This window comes from Gymnogyps californianus, chromosome 21 (genome assembly GCF_018139145.2).
Source record: "Gymnogyps californianus isolate 813 chromosome 21, ASM1813914v2, whole genome shotgun sequence".
NCBI classification, from domain to species: Eukaryota; Metazoa; Chordata; class Aves; order Accipitriformes; family Cathartidae; genus Gymnogyps; species Gymnogyps californianus.
Genome location: NC_059491.1, coordinates 7,269,323 through 7,286,512, shown reverse-complemented (window position 1 = coordinate 7,286,512; position 17,190 = coordinate 7,269,323). Strand labels below are relative to the sequence as shown.

The 17,190-nt window shown below is 48.1% G+C and overlaps 2 protein-coding genes across 2 annotated transcripts; one reads left to right on the top strand and one right to left on the bottom strand.

Annotated features, from left to right (window-relative positions):
• Positions 1–2,159: 2,159 nt before the first annotated feature.
• Positions 2,160–10,305, top strand: OTUD3 (OTU deubiquitinase 3). The gene is given in 9 exon segments (XM_050909464.1): positions 2,160–2,268; positions 2,271–2,328; positions 3,065–3,213; positions 3,988–4,100; positions 7,155–7,276; positions 7,984–8,116; positions 8,732–8,828; positions 9,101–9,282; positions 9,629–10,305. Coding segments are annotated over 9 exon segments (1,140 nt in total). The 3' UTR covers positions 9,806–10,305.
• A 3,952-nt stretch (positions 10,306–14,257) lies between these two features.
• On the bottom strand, positions 14,258–16,030 carry LOC127024878 (group IIE secretory phospholipase A2-like). The gene is made up of 4 exons (XM_050909613.1): positions 16,003–16,030; positions 15,679–15,826; positions 15,032–15,138; positions 14,258–14,436 (listed from the first exon to the last, which is right to left on the bottom strand). Exons 1-4 carry the CDS (start codon positions 16,028–16,030, stop codon positions 14,258–14,260), a joined length of 462 nt encoding a protein of 153 aa, XP_050765570.1.
• Between the last annotated feature and the right edge of the window lie 1,160 nt (positions 16,031–17,190).

The window sequence follows — 17,190 nt, the reverse complement described above, 5'->3', positions numbered from 1 at the left end:
AGGAGAGGAAGCACGATCTAGTGGGGGGGCTCAGGAGGCCGCAACCGTGCAATTCCTGAGCTGTGTTTTCAGCAGTTGCAGTTCAGGCAGCGTGTGGTCTCTTTGCCCAGTTTTTATCGGTCTTACTGGGTTAAAAATGTCTGTTCATTGTCCTCCATTGATGAAATTTTCTGCCAAGTGTCAAAGGACCTGCCCTGATTTTGACTCAGTTTTGTCCTTGGTGTCACGAGTGATGTTCACTGGCTTGCATGCAGGTCATACTTAACTGAATTGCCTATAACCCTTTAGTGCTACTCAGGCTAATTACTGTTTCACTAATCATTTGCAGTCAGTTGATAGACTCATCCTGTTTTCCTGCTTTTAGTAGATTTGCATAGGAAAATGTGTTTCTGTGGAATGCTTCTTATGGCCTCGGTTATGACAGGAAATGGATATAGAAGGGCAGTCGTGTCATTTCAGAGTAAAATCCTCGCTTGCCGTAGGGCTTTGAGCACAATAATATTCGAATCATCCGCGAAGATACCGTTGATAGTCCCGTGAGCTTCTTCCCGTGCTGAAGCTGTGTTTCAGATTGTTGTGACTCTGGACAAGAAGAACTTAAAAAAATACGTGACTTAAAAATTGTCTTGATGTGAAGCCTCTTACTGCACCCCCCGTTACCCAGTGTACGTATGAGCAAAGCAGAGAGCTGCCGCGAACGGGCGGTCGCCTTCAGATTTACAACGCATCGCCCGGTGCGACAAGGAATTTGTTACCCCGAGGTCGAAAAGGAGGTTGTTCTTGGCGGTGAATAAAGCTACAGCGGATCGTGCGGGGAAGTGGCCTTATAGCTGGTGCTACCAAACGCTTATTTGACCTGATAAATGGGACCTGAAACGTCTCGCAGGAGAACCTACCTGGCGATTTTTATCTCGCCTGGTTAGTCTGCGATGTGCTTCTGTGGCGGATCTGTAATATTCATGCCAAGGGAGTCGATTCTGTCGTTATCTCAGTGTCTGTTCCCAAATTTGGAGTGTTTTCTTAGCGTTCATCACAAAGCCGTTTGGATCGCGCCTTCTGAACAGAGCGACCTAGGAATTAGACATAAATTCGACTGCTGCGCAGCAGTTCTGACAGCATCAGGCAGGTTCTGTCGCGATAGCTGCAGAGCAAAGCAGGGCAAGGGAAACCAGAGTACCGGGACAGAATAGCTGCGTTGACGGGGGCAGCACAGGAGGGTGTTGGTGGTGGATGACTTCTTCAACTGGTTGCTGTGGGAAGACTGGGAGAGCGGCAGAGCGGGAAGACAGCAGGAAATCTTCCCCAAGAGCCGGACTCCGGAGGAGTCACTGTCTTCTTGCTGTGCCCCCTTCTCCAGCCCCGCTCTGCGGTTCCGAGGATATTCCTCGGTGCCCAGGGAAGTAGGACACGAAGGGTCAGCCTATTACACGGATTGCATTTAATTAATTGTCGCTGTTTCAGCTCTCCTCCTGACCCGGGGCTGCTGTCAGCCATGTTCTCGTGGTGCCACCTCGCGGGTAATCAAACCTTCTCCCCTCTTTCGTAATTTCCTTTTCGCTTCATTTCGGAGCGCTGATTCGGTGCTGAACGGAGAGAATCTGAAGTGACTCGTGCTGGTTTATAACCGGAGAAAAAAATGAGAGCAGCGGCCGGCACCCACCCGCGGGAGGTCACGGCAGTCAGCGGGAGGTGGCGGGAGGTGTGCGGGGGCAGCCGGGAGAGGCGCGGGGGGCCGCGGCCGTCCCCCTGAGGCAGAGCTCCTGGACAGAGGAGCACAATTAACAGCAGCCGCTAATGAGGCGGAGAACCTGGCCAGGTCTCGGGCAACGCATTTTGGTACAACATTAATGACTTATGGTGCTGCTCTGTGCACCCTCCCCAGCCTCTTCCCCACGGGTCACCCTTCTGCCAGCGGCTCCCGACGCTTGGCTGCACCCTCCTCCCTTAGCAGTTCCAACTGCCTTTGATCCCTAAAGCCTTCTGCTTCCCCCAGCCTCAGTTTCCCTCCCGGGACCCCCTCCTCTCGCCTTCCTCCTCCTCCTCCTCCTGGAGGAATCCGCCGGGGGAGGGCAGAGCGGCGCCGCTCTGGCCGCTCGTGCGCCGCTCTCGATGGTGGCGCGGTCACGTGAGGGACGCCCGGTGGCGCAGGCGCTGTGGGGATGTCCCGCAAGCAGGCGGCCAAGGCCCGGCCTGCCGCCGGAGCCAGGAAGGCGCGGCGGGCTCGGCAGCCCCCCGCCGGACCGGACCGGGGCCGCGGCTCGGGCGGGGGGGCCTCGCCGGGCAGCTCCGGGCCCTCGGCCTCAAGCTGCGGGAGGTGCCGGGCGATGGGTGAGCGCCGCGACGGGTCTCCCCGGCATCCCTGGGGCCGGCGCTTCCACGGGCCTCCTGCCCCCGGGGGCTGAGGGCTTTCTCCTCCCCCGGGTGGTGGGGAGCCTGTGGCTCCGGGGGCTGAGGGCTTTCCCCTCGGGGTTGAGTGGGGCCAGTGCTCCGCAGGGATGACGGCTTCCCCGCTGTACCCCACCGGGATCAGGGGGCTCTGCTCTGTGGTTGTGCGGGGCCTGTGTCCCCTGGGGCTGAGGGCTCTGCTAGTCCCAGGCGTCGTCCCCAGGGGTGCTGAGGGCTCCACTGGCCTGCTGAGCGGAGCATAGGAAGGTCCATAAGTATTGGGTGAAAAGGGCATTAGGCGTGTCTGCTGAGAAATTGCTTAGTAGATCATTGGGTTGTCCTTTGTTGCATTATGTCATTTGTCTCGGCGTCAGTTTAAGACGCTTTGGCCCAGCACTCTTACCACCCTTGGCTTACCCTGTTGGAGTTGATGACATGTTCGCTCAAACCTTATGTTCTTACCAGCAATTCTTCAATAGCAGCAGCGATTCAAAGCACAGGGAATAGGTGCTACTTCACATTCACATCCTCTTTGAACTTACTGGGCAGAAAGAGCGCAGCTCTTTTTCTTTCCTCTTAACATCGTGTTCTTTCCGCTGCTACGCCAGGATCATTGATTTAATGGTGTATCTGTTAGCTACCATTCCGACACAGTAACTTGTGGTTTCTCTTTTGGTAGCAATTGTTTGTTTCGGGCCCTTGGTGACCAGCTCGAGGGGCACTCACGGAACCACCTCAGACATCGCCAGGAAACGGTGGATTACATGATAAAGCAGCGGGAGGATTTTGAGCCTTTTGTGGAGGATGATGTGCCCTTTGAGAAACACGGTATGGTCTCCGTAGGACACTAATGGAAGGGGTTATTGTGTAATATGATTACATCTCATTTGAGCACCTTCTCACTAAACAATTCCTCATCCCAGGACTATGTTAGGGCTCCTCTCTAGTTTTTAGAAACAGTGAGTTTACATTTCTTTCTGTTATGTTTCTGTAGAAAGATGAGCTATTGAATTTGTATTATATTTGTCTTGGAAATTGTTTAAATTTAGGAGAAACTTGGAGAAGGAAAGAAAGGCAAAAAAGGGCAAGGAGTAAAAATTTGGTGTTTTCAAAAGGAACTTGCAAAACTTGTCTAGCTCTCCGTGAATACTGGTGGGTGTTGAGTGGCTGATTTCTTTGGGTTTCTTTTTCTGCTTGACACTTGATATTTCATAGTGGTAACCCGGGGAAGATCCAAAGCAGAGACGAGTACAGCCTTTGTTCTAACAGCTTCGAGGATGTGCCAAGTACCATGCAGGTGACGCATGACAGCGGTTTGGTCATTTAGTACGTGGCACTCTTCCTTCCGAGCTAACACAGAGCTGATGGCCTTGCATAATCTAAGGGTGTACTGCGTTTTTTAGAGGTTTCTGTGGTCATTTAAGATACGTTAACTTCTGTTGCTGCCAAATTCTTGCCTCAGCAGTCACTGTTTCACAGCTGGGATTTTCTTTCCACAATTTCTTGGGCTTGTGTTGAAATTTTGTTACTCGCTATCCCTCCAGTGCTTTTGGAAGTGTCAGAAACTAGGTTTCCAACTCTTCTGAATGTTTTTTCCTTTAGTTACCAATTTGGCAAAGCCTGGTACCTTTGCTGGCAACGATGCTATTGTGGCCTTTGCAAGGAACAATCAAATGAATGTGGTTATTCATCAGCTTAATGCTCCACTGTGGCAGGTGAGAAACGAAACTTCTATATTTTGGCCTAATTTTTAGCTGATGAATACAAATAGTGTTGAAACTTCCTAATCTATTAAAAGAGAGCAGTTGATAGCCATAGTTAGCTGGGCATGGTGTAGAGCTGTGCTTGCTTTTTCAGCCTTGAAGGAAAACACTCCAGATTTCAGCTGGGAGGAGAGGGAATGAAAGAAAACAACGAATGCATGAAAGATAAGTGTGTGGAGACAGAGCAGCATGTTTTAGTTTGGTTTTAAGCTACTAGCTTCATTGATATGTTTCTCTCTCTTGAAGATCAGACTATATATGAGGTGACTTTTCTGACAGGAATTTGAGCCAGGCTTAAGGAAACCTGTACGATAAGGTTCAGGAATATGGAGGTGAGGGTATAGCAGGGCAGTCCCTGCCGTGTGTTGGAATTCTGCATGGGCTTTGGAATGAGAAGGCTTCTGACAGTTGGAGAAGTGAGGTTCTGGACTGGGCAGAAGAGGGAAGAAGCTTCTGGAGAGGACTGTGTGGTATGGTTTCCTCTGACTGTGGGGCACTGGAACAAGTAATCCATCAGGTCCTTCCTGCTCTCTCTTCTGTTGTTTTTCTGTGGCAAGTCCACACTGGAATGGGTCCACGCTCAATCTCTGCCTGTTCATTGGGCAAGTGAGAACCTGTATTCAAACCAGAATTGTTTCTGGCCCCAGTTTACAGACAGAACCAATGAATTATATAGATTAAACAGGGCAATAAAGATAAAAGACCGGATGAAAGCTGTCAGTGGAGTCTTAAATACATTTGAAACAGTGTCGGGTGGATTCCTGAACCCAAACAGGTTTAAACTCTTATTTATATGGCAGCCATGGGCAGTAAGACAGCTAACCGACATACTCCACTGCTTGACCTGCGAGAGTGTACAGAGGTAGTGACCCTGCAGGAGAGTTCATGGGGATGCTGTTCATGTTTTGTTACTGTTTTGAACTGGATACTCGCCTCAGTGTACTTAACTCTTACCGATATTTTGTATATCCTCTTGAAAACCTTCAACTCTTCTTCCCTATTCATTGACCTTTCCAGGGTTGTAAATACAGAGTTTGTCATGAGGTTCTGTTTTGCCTGAGCGTAGTCTTGTTAGTGAAGGGTTGTATTAGGTGCTTGAGAATGGCGTAAGTAGAGTTGTTAATAGTTGTAACATAAGGAGTCTCCTACTCGCACAGAGGATACATCACGACATCAAAGTGTGTAGGGCATCACAACATGGTGACAATGTTAGCAAGTTGCTAGACTGGACTAACCCAGGACACCCTTTTTTCTTAATTTTCTATACTTCGACATAACTTTTTCCCCTCTCTCCCTGGTTTGGAGCCCCAGCAAAATTTTAGAAAGATTAGATTCCAAAGAGAGCATTTACAGAGAGGCAGATCAGCAAGATGCTTAAAGCAGATGGTGTGAACATCTCCTTTGGTCCCAACTCTAAAGCAGATGGTGAGTTACCCTTTAATTTTAAGAGAACCATTTGTATCCACTACAGCTAAGCTGGAAAACTGTGAGCAGAAGTGTTCAGGACCTCCAGCTGTTTCTCAGACTCTGGCCTAATCAAAAGCTCTTTGGAGATGGGCATCTCTGCATGGACTTCTTAGGGCTTTAAACACCCTTTACCTTTTTTGATAGTGACTGTAAATGTAGAGCTTCGAGTTAGCTCAGATGTATAGGTTATTTTATTGGCTTTTTGGATAACTGCTTACCTTTTTTCAACGTTTTTGCCTTTTTTTAGCTGCAGCTCTCTTTTACTTACAGTTCCAGTGTATTGTGGGAAGAGCACGCAAAAAGAGGCTTCGCTACTGAGAGCTAAACTGGCTAATTTTCAGAATAATCTTTCAAGAGCTTTGGGATTTGTTAGATACCTGTTTAGGCTCTGGCAGAGGAGAAATGTTGAAAATAAGTTCTACTGAGTTCCAACACGTTGCATAACTTAATAGGATAAAAGGCAGGCGTTAAGTATAAGCAAGTGTTGAGTTGGAACTTAAAGGTGAGCAAGTGTAAAATAGATGCATGGAGAATAGCTGTTATGAAATCTGAAGTCATTAGTGCAATGCAAACCACGGATGTCGTTGAAAGGTGACTTGGTGTATATTCCGTAAGTTGGGATAAGCTGATTCAAAGACGTAAAAGGATTGAGAAATTCTGGAGCCCTAAAGCAAGCATTTCTTGTCGTTTGCTTGCTGACATCTTCTCCAGGAAAGCTGTCAGATCTTTGAACTCTGGCTTGACAGGTAAGCAAATGCGGTGTAATTTTCTGCATTCCTTGCAAGAGTTGGAACGCTGTGTAGCTTTTAGCGAGTAGTTTGAGACACTGATGATCGGGGTAGGAACTATTCTTGCATCAGTACAGATAATACTCAGAGCGGGAATTTTCTATGGAAACTGCTGCACTTGGTGCTGACAAAGCAAAGGAACATTTGGTTGTTAACAGTGCTCCTGAAAGGAGTTAATACATTTTCATCGTTTGGCTTTATTTCTGTTAGACTTTCTTTTAAAAACAAAACATAGCCACTTCGAATGCTAACTGTTAAAACAGCATCTTGTCCCAACTGCAGAACAAAACTTACTCTGGGTGACTGTTTCCACTGTGTTCATAACTTGAACGGACTCTTTTTTTTCCTCGTGTTTGAGGGGGAAAAAAGGCATTGTACACTGAATGGGAGCTGTCACTGAGATTGGGTCTAGGAAGATGATCAGAAAACTAATAGCTCCTGTGGAAAGTTTAGAAAATAGTTTTGAGCTTTCCACTGAAATAGTTTATACCATCTTTTGTTTGTTATGATGTAGCTGACCCAAGGTTGTGTATCTGTTTTTCAAACATTACGCTTGAGACAGGAGCGCTGTTGTTACTGTAGGCACATCTGGAGTATTAGGTCAGTGCTTCCTGTTTAAAGATGCTTCAGTAGCTACGTACTTTGCTTCCGATCACAGTGTTTATCATTGCTTCAAAAAAATAATACTTTGAAAAATACGATGCTGAAGTTGATTCCAAATCCTCATTTGCAATTTATTTGTTTCATTTAGATTCGGGGCACGGACAAAAACAACGTGAGGGAACTTCATATTGCGTATCGTTATGGAGAGCACTACGACAGTGTGAGGAGAATCAATGACGATTCTGAAGCTCCAGCGTACCTTCAGATGGAGGTTGGTTATGACAGAATGACCTGAGTCAGCTGTGGGCGATAAACAAAACAGATGAATGTTACCAGTTGATTTCCTTTCTCGTTTGCATTGAGATTGAGAAAAGAATTTGGTCCCTGTGTCATGCTGGGGATAGCAAAGCCCCTAAGGTCGTGGTAACTAGGGCTGCCTGCTCTCTTGAGACAGGCTGTGAAGTGTTTAAATTACTTGGCTGAAAATCCATCCCGAATCTGTGCTGTGATGTGGGCTGTAGATGTCTTGAAGCAACCCCATCTAAATTACATACTTGTGCACCTCGAATGCAAAAACAAAGGGAAGGGAGGAAAGAGCTGGAAATGCAACAGCTGGATACAACAGTCCTCTTCATCTCTCACTTTTTCGTGTTAAGGAGTAAGCTGTGCTGTCCTTGAGGTTCTCTGCACACAACTGTATAATGTGTGGTATTGTAATAAAATTAATACTGCGTTTAAAAAGCCAGGGATTGTTTATTGGTATGCATGATCTTGTGGTATGCGAGAGCCTGCTCAGTAGTGTATGAGTTGTGGGAAATGGTGTCAGTGATGATGGAAGTTAGACAATTTCCAAGATCCTTCGACACAGGATATTTCTGAGAAAAGTGTGCCATAATAATTTATTATGATGTCAGATTTTTTTTGCTGCATATAATGAAATTGCTGCATGCTTGTGTGACCTGCTGGGCTTTGCTTTTCTTGCAGATGCTTTGCAAAAATGATTCGAATAAGGAGGAGGAAGTGAAGCCACAGAAGGGTGACTCTGAAGATGAGATTGAAGTTGAAATGGAAGATGCTATACAAAAAGTGTGTAATGCAACTGGATGTTCAGTAAGTATTGAGTAGCCTTTTTGTGCTTAATGTTCAGACTTTCTTGATACGTGAAAGTAGCCTTGGGAAAAATTCTAAAAAATATTCATCTTGGACAATTTCAGTACCACAGCCATAAATCAGGATGCATTTCATGCTAGACTGAACCCTCAAAATGCGGATGAAATATGTACTCTCTGTGGATAGCTAATAATTGTGGAAGGTTTGTCTTGCAATCTCTCAGAAAATTGACTTTGAAACAAATTCTGTAAGATACGAAATCCTTTGAGGATGTCTGTAGTTGAACATCCCAAATGATTAGATAATCAGTGAATCTTGGCTGTTGTCACTGGATAGCTTGCGCGGTTCCGGCCAATTGCTGCTTGCACTGTGCAAATGCATAGAACAGAAGGGCCAAGAGTGAAAGTTACGCTGAAACAGCATATTCCTTTTTCCTGATATCTTCAGGATTTTAAGATTTTTCTCCCTCACCTTTTTCAGAAATGGAATGCAGGCTAATTGAAAGGTCATAAAAGCAGACAGCAACCCTCTCTCAGTGGTGCAGATGGTTGTTAAATGAATGTATGTCAGTGATTTGAACTCTCTTCAGTGTTATCTTTCTCCTCTTGTGAACAGGACATTGATTTAGTAAGCCAGATTCTGGAAGTGGAAGACTACAATATAGAATCTGCAATATTTGCCGTCTTTCAAGTGAATGAAGTGGAAAGAATCAGTAAGTACGCGGAGTTTGTCACCTGGTGCTTCAGAAGAACGCTGTCTGACGTTAGTGTTCACTGTAAACAGCAGTTCAACAGGGACAGTAGCAGCTGAAGGTTGCTGTTGGCTGTGCTGCCACCTCAGCCTTTCTGTGCTCAGGAAGGTTATTAGTGAGGGCAGATTCAATCTGGCTTCCAAAATAACCACTGTTCCAGAAAGAAGGAATTGGCTGACAGTGAGACAGCTTCTGGGTAGAGTGTGTCTGACAAAAACCTCTGTTGTTGGTAGGTACTGAGGAGCAGTGTGATCCCCAGAGCAAAGATCAGAAATTGTGTAGCAGAACTCTGCGAGAAGAAAACGGAAGTGGTTCAAGAATCTTTGGAAATCGGAGCTTGCATCAAGGTGAAACAGAAAACAGCAAAGGACAGGCTAGATCCGATGAAGAGAATCAAGCTAGCAGAAACCCAAAGGTACGTGAAGGGTGGTTTGGCAGTGATTTGCACGCCCTTTAGCGATTAGGGGAATGATAAGGATTGCTTAATCAGCAACTACCTTCTCCTTGGAATTAAAAAGAGCTTCCGCTTACCGGATTTTGTTGCTGCTACAGCTGTGACTTCTCTGATACTAACATTGAACAGTGGTATGTGGCACTCTTCCCAAAATGACACAAAATAAAGTCCTGATAAGTAGTTTGGAATAAACATTCTCTGGCAGCTGCTTTGGTACCTTGCTTGTCTCCTTTCCAGTGTATTATTTTTCCCCAACTGAGCAGAAGACGTGTGTTTTCAACTTTGTGTTTTCATCCTTCCCTTTCAGGTATCTAAAAAACAAAAGAAGGAACAGCAGCGGCTAGAGAAGAAGAAGCGGCAGGAAGAAAGGCACCGACAAAAGGTCTTGGCCAACAAGAGTAACTGTGCAGATAGCAGCAGGAGAGAGTCGGACTCAAACAACCATGTCACCTTGGTGAAGGCCATGGCAGCTCTAAACATATGACTGAATGTGTTCTGAGTGCTCTGGTGAGAAAAGCAAATAAAACTGATGAAGACAAAATTCCCCTTAAGCGAATTTCCAAGCACCCATTGTTATCGTAAAATCTGTTTCTGCGGAGATCTCTAAGCACACGTGAATTTCCTGTTTCTTCGGTTGTGGGGCGAACAATTATTCGGTAATTCTGCATCAACCTGTGTGTGAGAAGAGTTGTTTGAACTTAACAAAAAGTAGAGACTTGTTTTTGTAATTTTGGAGTTAGATGAAGGTGAGAACCTTTTCTTCACACAGCAGTGTCAGATTTGCTTTGAGATCTCTTGATGTGCTTAGATTTTTTTTTTTTTTTAATAGGAACTTTTTACTTGGTTACGCTTGGAGGAGCTTTATTTTACCTTGCTGTCAGGGAAAGCTTAACAATTCTCAACTCAGGAACATGGCGCTTTTTTTCCTATTTAAATTTAAATAAAGGGAACAGAATCCCAAAATCCTTTCCAAAGCTAAGTGTGTCAGCCAACACTGTATAAAACATGAGATTCCTCTTTTTTTTTTTCTCATGCAAGAATGCAGTGATCAGTTTTAATCTAACTAGAACTGCTTGTGTTGTTGCTCGGGACTGTTTCAGAAGCGATTAATACGTGAAGGGAGAATGGGATTGCTGCGTCCACGCTTGCTTCTTGCTTAAGTTTGAGATCAGCTCGTTTGCTAGCTGTTGAGACTTGTAGAAGGAAAAAAAAGAGGTAATACCAGCGGACTCATGAGATGGCAGAGCCAATTCGTCCGATCTGGTGAACTCTAATGAGGTGGTAAAATGCGACATGAGCAGGCGTGAGATTTCTGTTGAGTGTTGTTCCTTGGTCATCTGGAATCTCATCTCCTTTGCCATACTCTGGAGCTTTTGGGCTACTCCAGAGCTTTAGTCCATGCCAGCAACTTGATAGTTGTTAGTCTCCAAACAAAATTAGTATAGCCAAAGGATCAAGAGTCCTGTGAGTGAGCTTCCAAGTAGCAGTGATCACTGGGACCCCTGCCTACTTCACTCTTCATAAATCAAGCTTTTTCCAGGGCAGGATTTTTTCATCTGAAATTCCTCTTCGGTAAGATCACCAAGTACTGTAGAATGTACAGCTTGAATCATGTGATGCTTTCCGCTATAGGATTGTGAATTTGGACTGAAGTGTAAGGACTGTGGGGCTTGGCCCTCGATTTATGGCTTGCGGTGTTTCAGCTTCACTCAGGTTTTTGGACTTGAATCAAGCACTAAGCTTGAAGAAAGCACATGTGCACTTACACACACAATAGATAACAGGAGACACCTCATCAGCCAGGGCAGAGACGAAATAGATTTTTTGAACATAAGGAGCGTTGCTTTTGAAAAAATTCTATGCATTCTTTGAAGTTTCCAAATCGGCACGGAAATATAAATGCCTTTTTTGACTGAGCTGCCAAGATCTGAGCTAGTACTTCTTCATATGCTCTGCTACTGTTTTATCAAGAGCATTTGAAGAATAAAAAGAAAGGAGCTCTACTTTAAGTACTGGTGGTGTAGGAGAACAGGCTTTAATGCTGGTGAAGAAGTTCCTTTGGTTCCTGTAATGAGCTTGGTGGAAATAAAAAGTAATACAAAGCAGCTCTTGCGCTTTATGGTGGGACATAGTGTCTGGCAAGTGAAGCAGCCTATTAAGTGCTGCTCTAAGTGCCAGCAGTAGGCATGAGTAACCACTGTGGAGGGAAGTCTGAGTAGTATCTCATAGGTAGGAAGAGCATGGATGAGCCTTGAATTCACAGTACTGTTCTTAAAGCGAAAAACGACTTTGGTAAAATCCATTTTTTGCCAACCTCGTCATGAATTGCTTTTTTGTCTCCCTGAGCCAGAGCTGATAAGAGGATTCTTGTTGCTTGGAGCCTGGAGAGCTGTGAAGGGAGTTGTCCTGTAGCCAGCAGACAGGAAGCTGAGCTTCTGTGGGTGTGAAGGGACCTGCAGAACATAACCTCGTCCGTGTCCCGGACAAACGGGCAGGCCTGCAACAGCAACACATCTTAAATAGCAGAGAGAGACGCTGACCTTCAGCTCATGGCCTCTGACACCTGTAACCAAATACGTGGCTGAAAACGCTTTCATTTCGAAGTGTAATAAGATTAAAACAAACTGGGCTCCTAAGTCTTGTTAGACCAGTCAAATTCTCTTTATTTTTGCCAGGGTAGCTTTGTACCTGCACAAACAGTTTTGTATCCAAAGATGTTAAAACTTTCATTTTGTCTGTTGTAGATTTTTCCTTTAGCTGTTGAAATTTCTACCTGCCCTTACGATGTGTATTTTTTTTCTAGGGAATCCTTATGCAGCGTTCCTCAGGGAACTCGCTTTTACGCAGAGAATTCGCTTTGTAAACAGGTCATGGCTTTGCCTTGCGGGAGGAAGGGAGGCGAGAAACAAGAGGAGAGAAACACCATGATTCACAGCTCATGTTTACTCTTTGGTGGAGCTAACTGTGCTTCATAATATGCCGTCATAGGACAATAAGCACTGCACGTTCCCTTGGTATTTGAGGAGGATTACTGTTTGTTCCTAGCTGCTGGCTTACATCTTTGAGGGTCACAAGTGGGCCGAAGGCCAGGCAGGGGTGTGCTTTGACTGCTGCTGGACTGGCAGAGTGGCTCTCAGCCCCTTCAAGGTGAGTACGCGGCAGGACAATGTAGAAAGCTGCTTTCCCTGCATCCTGCCTACCGCCGTTGTCTTCCCCGGACTTATTTTTTTCCAAATCCTGCCCCTGCACGTAAGGAGTTCAGTTGAACTGGAAGTTTTAAGCATTTAGCCAGGTTCTGCCTGCTGTCCATGAGCATGTCTTGGCCTTACAATGTATAGGAGGGCTTTTCTGCTTGTGCCGCTCCATTTCTGGTGTACCGTGCTCCTTCTTGGAGGGCTGCCTTTTCGTTTATTTAACAGCTTCGCCTCATCTGCAGTCCCTGAACAGCAGCAGAAGTCGCGTCGTCTGTGGTATCCACATCTGCAGTGCTCTCGGCTTCCTTTTCTGTTGGAGTCTGTTGAAACTACATGAGAGTTTTCTTCTCCTTTCCCGCTCCGGACTCTGGGCAGAGCACCTGCTTCTGTTACCAAACCAAACCTCTGGTTTTTGGATGCTGAGTGCAATAAAGGTTGCAAAGATGTGCCAGCCGAACTGTGTGAGTGGAGTTGTGTGCCCAGGGCGTGCTGTGGGTTATTCAGATGAGTTTTAACGAGTCTGCACAACCTGAACCCTTCCTGGGGAACGCGATCCGGCTGCCGGGGCGTACGTTCACCTGCCGGCTTTCAGGAGCTTCCGAAACTGCAGCAAGGGAGGGGAAATTGTGCATGAAGAATGACCCATACTCCAGTGTCTTATAAAACGGAGAGGGTTTATGCTCGTGTTGAGCTGTGCGGAGCCTGTTTGCAGGCACAAACCTTAGAGGGCAGCATCGGCTTCATCGGCTCTGTCCCAGCTCTCTCCCCTCGCATCCCAAAGCCCTTGAGCGGCACCAGAAAATGAGTAAAAGGAGAAACGAGGGGTAGGGATGTTGCTCGTGACGAAATTCTTGATGGAGTCGGGCAGGAGCCCTCGCCGCTGAAGTCAAAGCAAATACCCTTAAAGCGCCTTTATTTTAGGACCCCCTGCTCTGAAGGTGTGTAAAAGAAATCTCCGGAGATGGCATGGAAACGGGAGGTGCCTCGGTCGAGGCCGAGGTGTGAGGGGCGGCCGGCCCTGGCTCGTTAGCGCTAATTGTGGATGGTGTGCAGCTGCAGTGAGGGACGAGGTGGCTGCAGGGAGCTGCAGCCTGAGGAGACCTGCCCGGCCGGCTCCAGCTCCCCGAGGCCTTGCTGCAGATGGGGTGCAAGAAAGAGCCACCCCAAATCCTCAAGAAGGCCACCGCCACGCTTCCCCACGGCTTTAGTGAGTATTAATTGCTTAAATAGTCGTTAGGAGCGGGATGGGGCTGTGCTGCGGCCAGGCTCCCTGAGGGGAGCTGGGTTTGGAGCCTGGTTTGGGGTCGGGGTGCAGCAGCTGCTCGCTGTTTCTGTTGATCTTTTCTTTTTTTTCCCTTTTTCCTCCAAAACTCTTAAGATTTAGCAGTTAGCTGCTAAAATGTCACTTCTGGTAAATGTGGTTTTTTTAAGAAAAAGATGCAAAACTGTGTGCACGTATAAATATTTACTTCAGAAAATCAGCCGTGAAGCTCCGCGCTGTTTCCTACCCCTTCCGCCATCGATTCCCAAAACACAAACACGACACTGGATGCGCTTTACAAATTGCTTTCGAAAATTTATTTTTATTTGCAGGGATTCCCTCGTTTTTTATGATTTATTTAATCGCGGGGAGTGGGCTTTCCCTGTGCACCGGCTCCAGGGAAAGGCACCGGACGCCTTTTTGGTGCCACAGGGCTGTGCTGTGCCCGGCCTGGCTGCAGGGAAGGCAAAAGCCCCACAATTTAGACCGTTTCTGTCAGGTTTTGAGCCCGGCGTGTGTAGCAGGAGGGAGTTGGGCCCTTGCACAGAAAGTTGGAGTAATTCTTGTAAGAGTTGCGGTAGGTGCTGGCTGTCCTTTGGAAGCACTCTGCTGCCCGCCTGTCGCACTCGCAGCTCCCTCTTTCACACCAGGTCCTGGATTCTGGAAGAAAATTTGGGGAGACGGAGTCAGGCGAAGGGTGCGAGAGTCAGGGGATGTCTTTTGGACCGTCCCCATGGCGTACGCAGCCCCCCGCATTGAGTTTGGGGTGTCTCGGGTAGTCCTCCTCTTAGCTCTGGTGCACGGAGCTACCCGGCTACAAACCACGCGTGGCCCTGGAGAGACCATTTAATTTACTTCATCTACCTATGTACGTATAGATATTTGCTTTGATCACAGCGAAGTGCTTTGTTTTGATCCTCTCGCCATGAAACAACAGCGTTTGCTCTGGGGAAATCGGGGTGGCAGTGCCAGGTCCCCATCCACGATGGGAGGGTCACCTCAAACCCTCAGTATTCAGCCTCTACAGAAGGGCAAGCCCCTTCCTTTGGGAGGTCTCCAAGCTCTAAACTTCACCGTAGTTCTAGCAAATAAATGTTTGCCCTGTTCCTGGCACTTTTCCCTCATTTCCACCCCCTTCCCAGCGAGTGGTTTCCAAGTCAGGATGGTCTAAAGGACGTCTTGGAAGAGAGGTCCCCCGAGAGCGTGGATGGTTGTGCCTTCCCGCTCAGGGCTTTGACCCCGTGCCGTCTCTTACTGCAGATTATCTGGCTTCCCAAGGTGGAGTACTCGTAGGTGACCAGTTTGGGACTGCAGCGAGAGGAAGACAGCGCCTTGTAGCAGCAGTCATGGGCATGGCAGCACCTGGGAGCACAAGAGTTGTGGTCAGGACAGGATGGGGAGCGGTGGGGACGATACCACGGTGGTGAACATCTGGTGGTGCACAGCCCCCGTGAGAACCGTCTCGCGCTTGTGCCCGGGTTAGGGGCAGGGTCGTGCAGCAGCCTTGTTCTCCTCGGCATTGCCCGTGCTGCAGGAGCAAGGGAGGGCGACTGACGCCTTTCTGGCATCATCAGCACGGCTCTCCGATTGCTTTCCCATTGCTCTGCTGCAGCGACTTTGCAGAACACCAACTGGCTGCTTTCAGTTAGCCCAGGGGGTCGTTGGATCCCGATGCGTTTCTGCCTAACGCCACAAAGGCAGAAGAAACGCCGATGCGCACCGTTCCCATCGGCTACTGCTACTAAGCAATTTTTAAAGAGGCGTTAAGGACGAGCGATGATGTTTTGCATTGCTATCTCAGCTCCCAGGAGCAGGGGCAAGCATTCCCTTCGCTGTACCCAGGCAGAGGGAGGCGAGGAGGGCTGGGGGCACCCGCTCTGCCTTCACCAGGTCCTGACTTACCAGTCGGTCGCGTCCAGCGGCTGTTTGGATCCCCCCAAGCCGCAGTGGCAGCCGTAACCGTTGTAGGACAGCGGCGATTTCCCCGTCTTGTGCTTAATCATTGAACCGAACTGAAGCAAGTTGCAGCCGGCGGGGGCCAGCCCTGCAACTGGAGACGGCGGGTTAGCAGCATCAGGAAAAGCAACCTCCCGTCCCACCCCTCCGTAGCAAAAACGAGCATTTTCACCCTCCCCACCTTTACTGTTTATGGATAGAAATTGCGAGCGCCAGGCTTTCCCCACCGCCTCATCCGGCAGGGTGAGAGCTGGCGCGGGGGTTACTTACAGCAGAGGAGCAGCACGAAGAGCTTCATCTCTGGCGGTGGCAGCTCCCGTGTTCGGGTGAGCCCGAGGTGCTGCCGGTCGCACCTTTTATGGCCACCGTGTACCCGCTCGGCGAGGCCCCTCCTTTGGAGAACCCGAAGTGGGCAAATATTGACGATATCGGTCCTGCTACATGTGCGAGCCTCCCTCGGCGTTGCCGGAGGCCCCGGCTGCGGGATGGCCTGTGCTGGGGGAGCCCTTTGCAGGGGAGGTTTTGGTGGACTAGGATGAGTGGGGCAGACTGGGGTCAAGTCCGTGCACGGCTCTGGGTATCTCAGCATCCCGATGTCTCCCTGAGCAAAATGGGAGAACTTGAGAGAGAACGGGAACTGCTTTGTTCCTGGATGACTATTAGTTTTTTGATGTCTTGGTTAGAAAACGCCGTTGTGTATCTTACCGTTTCCATCATGACTTACCTGGGCAGGGAGAAAACGCAGCCAGTGCAAAGTGTCCTCCGCTTCTGACTTACCAAAGCGGGTGAGATGCAGCGCCGTGAGCGGAGGAAGGTCCAGTGGTCCTCCAGAAAGAGGACCGAGCAAAGGCCCCGTATGCTGCTTTTCTTGTCGGGAGGAGCTTGTCAGTGCCCAGATGCTCCTTGTATGTGGGGATGCTCCATCGCTTTCCCCATGCGCAGTGGGCGCTGTGCAGAGTCTCGCTCTCAAAACAGAGCAGGCAATGCTCACGGACCATCGCACGAGGTGTCTGGTTCACCTTTATGTAGAAGCAAAATAAGGCAAGCAGCAGAGTAAGAAAAAAAAAAATGCAAACGGTGTATAATGGCAGGGTAAAAAAAGAGGATGGTTATGTTGTTTGCTTGGAGAGAATCTCTAATTAAATAGGTGATGCCGAACAATCATTTTGGCAGTTTTCTTCTGGCAGAGATTGCAGGGTCGTAGTGCTCTGCGCCGCTTTGCAGGGAACCCTGGCGCAGGCAGGCATGGAGCCAGGGGGAGGAAATCCCCCCCTGTCGCTGATAGGGGAACTGAGGCAGGAACAAGGATGCGGCTTGCGTGGAAATCAGAGAGATGATGAGAAAAGGGAAGTCGGGTCAGGGCCTCAGCAAAATCTCTTCCCCCTTCTGGCACACGCCGTTTGCCTCATCAGCTCTCCGGACCAATTTCAGTAGACCCCTGGGACAGCAGTAAGTTAA

Bases quoted from the DNA above. Each gene is read 5' to 3' on its own strand.
- LOC127024878 (XM_050909613.1), bottom strand. From the start codon at position 16,030: ATGAAGCTCTTCGTGCTGCTCCTCTGCT. The intron at 15,827-16,002 runs GTAAGTAACCCC...CGCCGTCTCCAG, and splicing joins CTTCGTGCTGCTCCTCTGCT to TTGCAGGGCTGGCCCCCGCC. The intron at 14,437-15,031 runs GTAAGAGACGGC...ATTTTCTTCCAG, and splicing joins GGGAAGCCAGATAATCTGCA to AATCCAGGACCTGGTGTGAA.